We start from the raw sequence: 12,030 nt of genomic DNA on the forward strand, positions 1-12,030 counted from the left end.
AAAAAAAATTGGCCATGCACCCCCAGTCACATTACCTACCACCACCACCAAGCCACTCCCACAGAACCGGTAGTAACAAATTTTAGATTTCACCACTGGCTTCCAGGTCTGACAGCCTGGACTATAGGAGATGTCTCAAAAGCTACCTGAAGGAAGAAGAATTATTGTTGGACTTATTTCAAAGTTCTCATGTTCCAAGGAATCAAGATTGCCATTTTCATTTATCATCAAATTCAATACATTCTGCTTCAATTGCCACTCCAGCAGCTATAAAAAGACTCCAAATATCCACTTGAAAACATAGACATGCAAAACAATGAGATCTCTTTTTTAAAAACTAAGTTACCTTTTTCTTAAGTATTTGGATACCTGAGGGAGTTACAGTATTAGCATTGTTGGAGAGAGATGTTCTGTGAAATCCCGCAGAATTTTAAGAATTTGAAATCTTTATGATACCTGCTCATCAGCACCAAATGTTTGGTACTGTAAATGAATTCCTGGGTTTTATCTTTAGTCCTAATCTCATTTCTATCTTTCTCATTTTGCCATCCTGACAAGTAGTTTTGGTTTTTGTAGGGGACTTTGGAAATGTGATTGATGGAGTGTCATCTGGAGCCAGGGGGAAAAAGAAGGCCCATGAAGGAGAAGAAGAAGAAGGTTCCCCTTTGTTGCACGAAGGAACAGGAGAAGATTCACCTGACGTTGCAATGCCTCTGATATCTACCACATCTCCTGAAAAGCCATTAATAACGGAAGGAAACAGGTAGATTCATTCTGCTAAATTTCCATCTCTTGCTCTCTTTAACTGGGACTCTTCAAATAACCAATGGGTTGACACATCATTGAGCCAAGCTTAAGTATGGGTTGTTGACTAAACCACTACTAATTAAAGATAAAGGTAAAGGTTCCCCTCGCACATATGTGCTAGTCGTTCCCAACTCTAAGGAGTGGTGCTCATCTCGGTTTCAAAGCCGAAGAGCCAGCGCTGTCCGAAGATGTATCTGTGGTCATGTGGCCGGCATGACTAAACGCCAAAGGCACACGGAACGCTGTTACCAGTGGTGGGTTGCCCCCAGTTTGCACCGCTTCTATAGAACCGGTAGTAAAACTGGCGGGTGGCTCCGCCCACTGACCCTGACATCATCAAAACGCTCCTGCGCTTGTGCAGAAGAGCGCGCGGCCCCATTGCGAACCGGTAGTAAAGGTAAGTAGAACCCACCTGTGGCTGTTACATTCCCACCAAAGGTGGTCCCTATTTTTCTACTTGCATTTTTACATGCTTTCGAACTGCTAGGTTAGCAGAAGCTGGGACAAGTAACGGGAGCTCATCCCTGTTATATGGCACTAGGGATTCGAACCGCTGAACTGCCAACCTTTCAATTGACAAGCTCAGCGTCTTAGTCACTGAACCACCACATCCCTTAAACCACTACTAATTAGGTTCTCATATAACACTAACACCAGTGACTCGGATTGCACAAAACATCAAAACTTGACTCCCCATAAGTACCCAAAATTACTTAAGGGAGTTGTCAACAATTTTTTGGGATGTTTTAAACTGTGGTGGAATTAGGGGCTAGTGAAGTGACTCTGCCTAGAGGAAAAGTCAAGAAAAAAAGTCAGAATAGTTGGTTGGTCCCAGCCATCCTCTTAACTTTTTTGAACGGTGGACATAACCCCTTGCCAAAATGATTTACTGGAACATCTATAAAAATTATCATGTGTCAGTAATGAAAAGGTGATAGGAACACAGAGTTGGAAAAGTAGAGAAAGTTAGCAGGTTAAAATACTGTAGAATTTCCGAATATGGTCTAATAAAACTCTTGGCTTATAACACATCAGATATAACTGTGATTGAAAAGAAGAAAGTGTGGATAATTGATGTGGTGATACCAGGAAACAGTAGAATAAAAGACAAAGAATTGGCCAAGATCACAAAATATCAAGATCTGAAAATCTAAGTTGAAAATTTTTGGCACAAACCAGCCATGATAACTTAAAACTTAGAATAACAGAGTTGGAAGGGACCTTGGAAGTCTTCTAGTCCAACCCCCTGCTTAGGCAGGAAACCCTATTTATTAGTCCAATTTATTTATTTATTAGTCCAATTTATATGCCGCCCTTCTCCGTAGATTCAGGATGGCTTACAATGCATTACAGCAATAGCCTGCATACTTTTATGTATATACCTGCTTATTAGGGCTTTTGGGGGCCCCTAAGTGGTGTTGTTTAATACAAAGTTGGCTTATTGCCCCCACAATCCGGGTCCTCAATTTACCTACCTCGAAAGGATGGAAGGCTGAGTCAACCTTGAGCCTGGTGAGATTTGAACTCGCTCTAATTGCAGGCAGCTGGCAGCTAAGTGCTAGCAGTTAACAGCACTTAGTCCGCTGCACCACCGAGGCTATAGCATTTCAGACAAATGGTTATCCAATCTCTTCTTTAAAACTTCCAGTGTTGGAGCATTTACAACTTCTGGAGGCAGGTTGTTCCACTGATGGTGATCCTTGTGGTTATTGGCACACTTGGTGCCATACCAAAAGACCTTGGATAGAAAAGCGGCACATCAATAAAATTTCCATCTGTCGATAACAAAACGCCAGTCACATCTGGGAATCCCAAAGAACTGTTTGACCAGGATCTAACAGCACCAATGATTCAATTGATTCATTAATCAATTCATAATTGAGTTAGATATCATTTCTAAAAACAGATTTTTTTAAAAAACAGGTAATTTTTAATGACTACTAACTGATGCTAGACTTTGTATGTGAGGTCCCTTGGGAAGTGGATCTCAACAGACCGATGAGCATTCTTCTCTTTCAACAGAAACTACCTATACTTGCCTTACGGTGAGAAGAAGCCTTGTGTTTACGTCAAGAGCTTTTGGGGGAATCAAACCTTTCGGTTGTATCTCTCAAATACCCTGGAAAAAATGGGAGATCTCTTGGTAAGTTTGGAATGGCGCTGATGTTTGAGCCGCACATAGAGAGTGTGTCTTTGTGAAACAATTTTCAATCGATCAATCAACTCAGTTGTTTCAACTGGCATAAGTGGACAGCCTTTTCTGGATGATTTGAAATGCTGAATACATATTGTGGGCGCATTATGCTCCTACGCTTTTGCTATTATTTTTGAGGGGTTGCTTCTATGTATTAAATTTATATACTCCTTAAAATCCCTGGTTATCCGCTGAGTTGCATTTGCAAAATGGGTAGCCATGTAAATTGATTAAATAAATGGGTTTTTATAATACAGTAGTTTCCCTAGAGTAAACATTCATTTCTTATTGGAAATCTTTCTGTTCAAAGAAATTAAGGAAAAAGAAGAGACAGAATATTATAGAATATGGAATAAATAGTATAATTGGCTTAAGACTAACAATAAAGAATAATAACTATTAGGAGAGAAAAATAGAAGTACAAAATAGAGATGTATCATATGTGCGGAGTGGAATAAAAATGTATATAATATGAAGGTAGAAATATATAATAGTAAAGAGATAACTAAAATGTACAGTTCTCTATAGGGGAAAAAGGGGGGGAAAGAGGGGGGGAAGGAAAAAGAGGGAAAGAAGATGGAGTAATAGATTAAGATAAAGGGGAAGAAGAAGAATAACTGGAAGACCACTAAGAAACAATGCTTAATATGATAAGTTTATTTATATGTTGCATGTTGGGAAATCTTTCTGTTCATTGAACTATTTTGAATCCAGTGAGAAGGAGCTGGTGTCTTCACTCTCTAGTAAAAGTGTGTTAGGTTTGTTTTTTGTTTACTATTATTCAGTGGTGAAATCCAAATTTTCTACTACTGGTTCTGTGGGTGTGGCTTGGTGGGCGTAGTGTGGCTTGGTGGGCGTGGCAGGGGAAGGATACTGCAAAATCCCCATTTCCTCCCCAGTCCTGGGGGAAGGATATTGCAAAATCCCCATTCCCACCCCACTCTGGGGCCAGCCAGAGGTGGCATTTGCCAGTTCTCTGAACTACTTAAAATTTCTGCTACCGGTTCCAGAACTTGTCAGAACCTGCTGGATTTCACCCCTGCTATTATGGTGTATCACACACACTTGTCACACAGCCTTCCTTTTAACAGTGTCAGAAAGATTAGACTTCTTTCTTTTCTCTTTTTCTCAAGTCAGGATTTTAATAAAACGCAACAGACAATTGGCAGAGAGACAAAATATATTTATTCAGCCAAAGTTGTCAAGTTGCTTTGGATGGGTGGCTGCATCAGGCTTTCTTTCCATCTATTTATAGGGTTTTGTTTTTTTTTAAAAAAAGTCAATCATTATCAACCAAATGAAATATGTCAGTTTATATATCGGCTTCTTATTATTATTTTATTATTTATTATTTTTATTTCTTTTATATTGGGTCTCTATGTCCTGTAAACTGGCTTGAGTGGGCAGCAATATAAATTTTCTAAATAATGAATGAATAAATAAATAAATAAAATTATTACAAGAGTTTCTGCCCTATCAGCGTGAACATCTTAGGCATCAGCATCCCAATCAACAACGAAAAAGCTACACACAACCAGGCACTTCGTAAACCGCTTAGAGAGGGCTGTTGTTGTTAGTTGCGAAGTCGTGTTTGACCTATCGTGACCCCATGGACAACGTTCCTCCAGGCCTTCCTGCCCTCTACCATCCTCTGGAGTCCATTTAAGCTCACGCCTACTGCTTCAGTGACTCCATCCAGCAACCTCGTTCTCTGTCGCCCCCTTCTTCTTTTGCCCTCAATCCTTCCCAGCATTAGGCTCTTCTCCAGTGAGTCCTTCCCTCTCATTAGATAGCCAAAGTATTTGAGTTTCCTCTTCAGGATCTGGCCTTCTAAAGAGCAGTCAGGGTTGATCTCCTCTAGGACTGACCGATTTGATCGCTTTGTAGTCCAAGGGATGCACAGGAGTCTTTTCCAGTACCATAGTTCAAAGGCCTCAATTCTTTGGCGCTCAGCCTTTCTTATGGTCCAACTTTCACAGCCATCCATTGCAACTGGGAAAACCATAGCCTTGACTATATGCACTAGAGAGGGCTGTAAAGCATTGTAAAGTGGTATATAAGTCTAAATGCTATTGCTATTCCGGTCGAGAGAACTTCTCTGACTATGGGCTCCCGCAGGAATCCAAAAGCTCGGAAGACTAAATCTTCGGTCTTGGCGAGCGACCCAGATTGGATCCTGCAACATTATCCTGGGACATGTATATTAGCCTTCATTCGTGAACATCTTCCTTTTATATTCTGTTAAACACGTTTCCTTATCTTAAAGTTACAGCAAACTTCATTATTTATGGTTTAGCAGATGTTTCTTTATCTACAGCTAAGCAATGGGCATTTTTTCTTTCCTATACATGTGTTTTTCTATACATGAAAGATTCACTTATTTATACTGACAGTGGGAACCAGCTACTGTCTTTCCTTACTTTAAGTGTATAAAAATATTCCAACAATAATATGTACCTATAGCATCGATTGCTATCTGAAATGATTTTAATGCCCTGCTTTGCTCTTCTCTTTTTCTTTCAGGAAGAAGGTTTGGAGCAAGTGAAAAATCTCATTAAAGTTTCTGAGATTGCATCAGAAGAGAAAATAAAGTCAACTCTGGTTGATTTTATCAAGCAAAGTAGGTAAGAATACTCAGGGAAGAAACCTGTCAGAATAGTCCTACATGATTGATAGAAACTGGTGATATTTGGAAAAGTTACACTTTCTGAATAGAATAGAATAGAATAGAGTAGAATAGAATAGAATAGAGTAGAGTAGAGTAGAGTAGAATAGAATAGAATAGAATAGAATAGAATAGAATAGAATAGAATAGAATAGAATAGAATAGAATAGAATAACAGAGTTGGAAGGGACCTTGGAGGTCTTCTAGTCCAACCCCCTGCCTAGGCAGGAAACCCTACATCACTTCAGACAAATGGTTATCCAACATTTTCTTAAAAACTTCCAGTGTTAGAGCATTCGCAACTTCTGGAGGCAAGTTGTTCCACTGATTCATTGTTCTAACTGTCAGGAAATTCCTCCTTAGTTCTAAGTTGCTTCTCTCCTTGATTAGTTTCCACCCATTGCTTCTTGTCCTGCCTTCAGGTGCTTTGGAGAATAGCTTGACTCCCTCTTCTTTGTGGCAGCCCCTGAGATATTGGAACACTGCTATCATGTCTCCCCTAGTCCTTCTTTTCATTAATCATGTAGAGAAGAGTCAGTTTATAGGTAGTCCTTGACTTACGGCCACGCTTGAGCCCAAAATTTCTGTTGTTAAGTAAGACATTTGTTAAGTGAGTTTTGCCTGATTTTTACGATCTTCCTTGCCATAGTTGTTAAGTGAATCACTGCAGTTGATAAGTTAGTAACCCAGTTGTTAAGTGAATCTTGCTTTTCCATTGACTTTGCTTGTCAGAAGGTCACAAAAGAGGATCACATGACCCTTGGGACACAGCAACGGTCATAAATATGAACCAGTTGCCAAGCATCTGAATTTCAATCACATGACCCTGGGGATGCTGCAAAGGTCGTAACTGTGAAAAATAGTCATAAATCACTTTTTTCAGTGCCGTTGTAACTTTGAACAGTCACTAAATGAACTGTTGTAAGTCGAGGACTACCTGTAGTGGTTAAAAGCACTAGGCTAAAATTGGGGAACTGTGACTTCTAGTTTTGCCTTAAGCAGAAAGCTAGCTTGGTGACCTTGGGCCAGTCACTCTCGCTCGGCCCTAGGAAGAAGGCAAAGGCAAATACACATACACACACATCATGCAGAGTTGATTTCTAACACACTGCATGTCTACGTTGATTTTGAATCTGTCCCACATCAGTTTGTGACTTATTTTTAAACAAATTATATACAAAAATAACTTTGCTTTTGATTAATTTTCCACAGAATAATCTTCTGTACATAAGTCATTTGGCACTTTGTATTCACCTGAACCTAAAATACGTGTCTTTTGATCAATATTTATATATTCTATTTAAGCATTGTGTTGTAAAAAGGTTGAATCATAATCAAGTTTTATTCTGCATGTAAGTGAGGGAAGTGTGAGTCATCTTAAAAATGAAAACTGATTGAAATCTTTGAGCACAGCAGCTAAATCAGAATTGCCTGCTTTTTTTATATATACTCTGTAAGCGTAAAAGTTATTACTGGCTTTGATTCCAATTTTATGTAAAGGCCTAATTTCAATTGTTTTTTCCTTTATAAATTTACCTGCAATTCATTACTAGATAATCCAGCAAGCTTTTGAATCTGCCAGAAGAACGTAATATTGATTGGAAGCATTCACTAACAATTCTTGAAAATAGATATTGCCAAAATCTGCAAGATCAACATAGTTATGCATATATGTTTAAACTTCTATTGGGTGTGGCGATGTAGGTGCAAAATAAAACAGATTAATTTCCTTTGGAATATTAACATAGAAATTGTGTTTCTGAATCTTCATGTTTTTTATAAATACAAATGATGACTATATTGTGCTATAAATTAAAGCTCGTAGTATATCTGCCTCTCCTGCTTTGCTAGATCAAAGTATATCCCAGTAGAAGCGCTATCTTTTTTTTTTTTTGTAGAAATGTTCTTTTATTGTCTCTAAAGCTTTTTTTGTGCATCCATAGATCGTTTATCACAAATGCTGAAAAAAAGCCCAAACTCATGAATCGGACAGCTTTGGATAAAAAAAGACTGAAACTGTGCAAGCAAGAACTGGTATGTGAATTATTTGATTAGGCTGTTGTGGGAATGAATTAAAAACCTGCTGGACCAATTGGCTGGCATTATATTTGTGCTAAGCCATGTTTGGTTTAACTATAATTTAATGAATGAACTGAATAAACTGTTCCAAGATCGAATCTGAGTCAGTCACTGGGACCAGAGGTTTACTCTTCTGAGCTTTCAGACTTGTGCTGGCCATCAATCGCTGGTCCGCTGGTCATCAACACACCAATCAACCAATAGGAAAGCACCACATAAATATGACGTATAGAATAGCCTTAAGCACACATTTTGATAGAGCAGGGGTCGGCAACCCGTGGCTCTGGAGCCACATGTGGTTCTTTCATCCCTCTGCTGAGGCTCCCTGTCACCAGTCGGCTCCACAATGGATAGGGCTTTCAGTTAGGACAGGTAGAGGAAAAAGGACGCCGAGGTAGGAGGAGACTCTATGATGGGGGAACTGGACTTCCAGTTGGCAGGGGAAAAAGGATGCCACATTAGGAGAAGACTCAATGGTGGGGGAACCAGACTTCTGTTCGGCTATAGAATTGAACGGGGGGCTTCAGGTTAGGACCTTTGTGGCTCTTTGAGTGTTTAAGGTTGCTGACCCCTGTGCTAGAGAGAAGTTCTCTGAGGATGGGCTCCAGCATGAGTATGAAAGCTTGATAGATTAAATCTCTGGTCCTGGTGACCGAACCAGATTGGAATTTACAACATTATCCTGGGACACATATATTTGTCTTCATTCATGAATAAACTATGTGTAACTAAATGTCCCCCTTCCCAAGTTTCATGCCATCTGTGGTTGTTGTTTTAAATGACAGTGTGTCACTACACTATACTCCATTACACGGGAGGTTGGGAATAGGGAATAGGGCAAGCCATAACCAAAATGGCTGAGTTCCCACAACACATAATGGCAAAGACATTACAATGGACAATTGTATGCTCAGCACCTACCATGGAATTCGATCACTCATGAAATGCTAAATGTGGTCACCACCCAGCCTGATGTACAGCACTGGTCCAGTTCTGTTCACTTGCACAGATCTGAAGGAGAAATGTGGGAATGTGCTAAAAGACAGTGACAAATGGAAAGATCATTACAGGTATTTTTGTTGTAATTCAGTCGCCACTAGTGACACACTGTCATTTAAAACAACCACCACAGATGGCATGAAACTTGGGCAGGAGGACATTTAGTTACACATAGTCCTTGACTTACGAACATCCATGTAGTAACCATTTGAAGAGACTTATGACCATCTCCATGGTCATATGATCAAAATTTGGGCACTGGGCAACTGGCATGTATTTATAATAGTTGCAGGATCCGAGGATCATGTGATCACCATTTACAACTTTCCAAGATGGCTTCCAACAAGCAAAGTCAATCGGGAAAGCCAAATTCTCTTAATGACCGCATGATTCACTTACACTGTAAAATCGGATATAACTCACTGAACAACCACTTTGAGATGGACAAAGTTGTGGTCGTAATTTGAGGATTACTTGTATAGCAATAAATCCCTATAAAAAAGTAAAGGTAAAGGTTCCCCTTGCACATATGTGCTAGTCATTCCCGACTCTAGGGGTGGTGTTCATCTCCGTTTCAAAGCTGAAGAGCCAGTGCTGTCCAAAGACGTCTCCTTGGTCATGTGGCTGGCATGACTCAATCTAGAGGCACACGAAACGCTGTTACCATCCCACCAAAGGTGGTCCCTATTTTTCTATTTTGCATTTTTAAGGTGCTTTCGAACTGCTAGGTTGGCAGAAGTTGGGACAAGTAATGGGAGCTCACCCCATTACGCAGCACTAGGGATTCGAACCGCTGAACTGCCGACCTTTTGATCGACAAGCTCAGCGTCTTAGCCACTGAGTCACCACATCCCTATAAATCCCTATAGGATGTTGCTAATGTGGGCAAAGAACTATGGGAATCTCTCCTGGAAAACCATGGGAATCTCTCTTTTGTATATCCTAGTAGAGAGTCTGGCAACTTTCTTGAGGCTGGGAAGTCACCTTTTAAAATCTATTGGCCTTCAAAAGTCTTAGGATGCATGGCTGCTGATGTGATGTTGTCATTGGCACCTCCATAGGCAAATCTGTCCATTGGGGAGGCAGTATTAAGAAAATGCCCACTTAATGCCTCCACCTTCTTGTCCTTCCAAACACTGCAATTGGAAGAATTAACTTAACTTTGAGGGGTTGGAATTTTGCACTTCCTCTCAAAGGACTTAGAGTTGCAGGTTGCCTTCATACTGCAAACTAGAGCGTTTGCATCCCCTGGAATTGCGTGAGTCCCAGAACTAATCAGTTGTTTGAGCCATGGTGGCACAGTGGTTAGAGTGCAGTACTGCAGACTACTTCTGCTGACTGCCGGCTAACTGCAAGTTGGCAGTTCAAATCTCACCAAGCTCAAGGTTGGCTCAGCCTTCCATCCTTCCGAGGTGGGTAAAATGAGACCCCAAATTGTTGGGGGCAATAGGCTGACTCTGTAGAACCGCTTAGAGAGCACTGTAAAGCAGTATATAAGTATAAGTGCTATTGCTATTGAGGGTGGAGATTTGTTCTCCAAGCTTTTGGGTTGGTTTTATTACCAAACATTTTGTTACCAGGCTAGGTAACAACTTCAACAGAATTTAGGGAGAGATTTAGGAAAGATTAAAGGAAAGATTTCCCTAAATTCCCCTGAAGATGTTACCTAGCCCAGTAATGAAACCAACCCACAAGCTCGGAGAACAAACCTCCACCCTCATCCTACATCCAAGCTACAGATATTCGCCACTCCTACAGATCCGTTGTTTCTCTGTGCTTTTACAGGAAGCCATGTCAAAGGATGCTAAAGGGATTCTCCAGCAGCAAAAAAAGAAGATTTCGCTAGATGAAATGATGCGTGAAACACAAAACTTTATAGAGAGGATTCGGTTCTTAATTGACGAGGTAACTGCTCGAGTTTCCTTTCTTCATCCACTTGATCTTCAAAGGCAACACCCTACTTTCTGCCTTAGAAATGATTTGTGATAGCTAGTGTTTTCTGAGACCTGGGCATTGCTTGCAAATTGCTATGGGCTCCTCCAATGTAAAGAATAAAAGCATGACTAATTAGACAATACTAAGAATCAGCACCAATAGATATGCTTCTTGACATCTCCATTGGGACTGGAACTTATGGTCAAGATTCACTTTACAAGAGAAAGCATAATGTCTCCTTAGCCTATATCCTAATATTGTCAGGTTTCGAGGTCGTCTCAAATAAATTGCATTTCAAACAAAGTCTTTGAAGAAAACTCCCATTTATTTAGCACGACATTCTAACTCCGACTACATCGCAGCCAACACTGACTTCCAGACCCAAAACCCTCCCTTTCTGTTCCCCACTCCCCTGCACTCATTGGCCATCTTCCAAGTCACTCTACCCCTAATCTACTGCTCCAGCTCAAATGAATTTCCCCCCCTCCCATCCCATCTCCTAGGGGATATTATCTCCAGGGAAAATAAGTAGGTGAAAAGTCAAACGTTCCTTTCCAGACGCCTCCGCTTCTCCTTCTTATGTCAGCACTAGAGTAAATGCAGCTTGAAGTGCTGACAAATATTTACATTTTTAAAAGAACTCCTCTCTCTCTCTCTCTCTCTCTCTCTCTCTCTCTCTCTGTGTGTGTGTGTGTGTGTGTGTGTAGTTTACAAAAATTTTCTTATGTTGTAATGTATACATTTGGACTGAGGACATTCAATCTCACTCTCTACCCAACTGAGTCAGCTGATGTCTGCATGTAATTGTTGTGGTCCGCCAACAGCCTGTGGAGCTAGCAGCAGAGTCGGACAGTGAGCAGGCTGGGGTGGACCATGGGCCAGTTCTGGAGTCTGGGGAAGGCTCGGACAAGGGCTCTGCATCAGAGGCAGAGAAAGGGCCATCTGGGAGGTATGTGCTGCCTCCGGAGCCTCCAGAATCGGACCTTAGCGAGAAAGCGGAACCTGTTCCCAGTGCACGCATGCACAGAGCTGCCAGAAGGCAAGAATAGCTAAAACAAAAGGGACAACTCGGGAGTAGGGCTTGGAGATGATTGGCCCCTCCCATAAGACTTAATAGAGGAGGAAAGGCACGTGGGCCTTTGCAGGAAGCAATGTTTGTTCATTCGGTTCAGCTTAAAGCCTGAAGCTCTGTTTGATTCTGGACTCCATGTGGCTTTGCTAATTAGGTCTTTGGCAGCGTGTCAAGGGAGATAAAGGTGGGTGATTATCCCGAAGGATTTCTCCCGAAGGACTCTTTATAACTAATTGGGACTCATCTGTGAATGAAAGAGAATATACAGCTGTTGCAATA

At 40.8% G+C, this 12,030-nt stretch overlaps 1 protein-coding gene across 1 annotated transcript in view; it reads left to right on the plus strand.

Annotated features, from left to right (window-relative positions):
- The window catches only part of FER1L6 (fer-1 like family member 6), a 129,054-nt gene that overhangs the window by 50,500 nt on the left and 66,524 nt on the right, over positions 1 to 12,030 (plus strand). Inside the window, exons 13-17 of the mRNA XM_087890886.1 lie at positions 577 to 763; positions 2,830 to 2,950; positions 5,525 to 5,625; positions 7,610 to 7,700; positions 10,530 to 10,649. Coding sequence (XP_087747012.1) covers positions 577 to 763; positions 2,830 to 2,950; positions 5,525 to 5,625; positions 7,610 to 7,700; positions 10,530 to 10,649 — 620 coding nt within the window. The remainder of the gene's footprint in view (positions 1 to 576; positions 764 to 2,829; positions 2,951 to 5,524; positions 5,626 to 7,609; positions 7,701 to 10,529; positions 10,650 to 12,030) is intronic.

This window comes from Pantherophis guttatus, chromosome 3 (assembly GCF_059756535.1).
Source record: "Pantherophis guttatus breed Tessera chromosome 3, ASM5975653v1, whole genome shotgun sequence".
NCBI lineage: Eukaryota > Metazoa > Chordata > Lepidosauria > Squamata > Colubridae > Pantherophis > Pantherophis guttatus.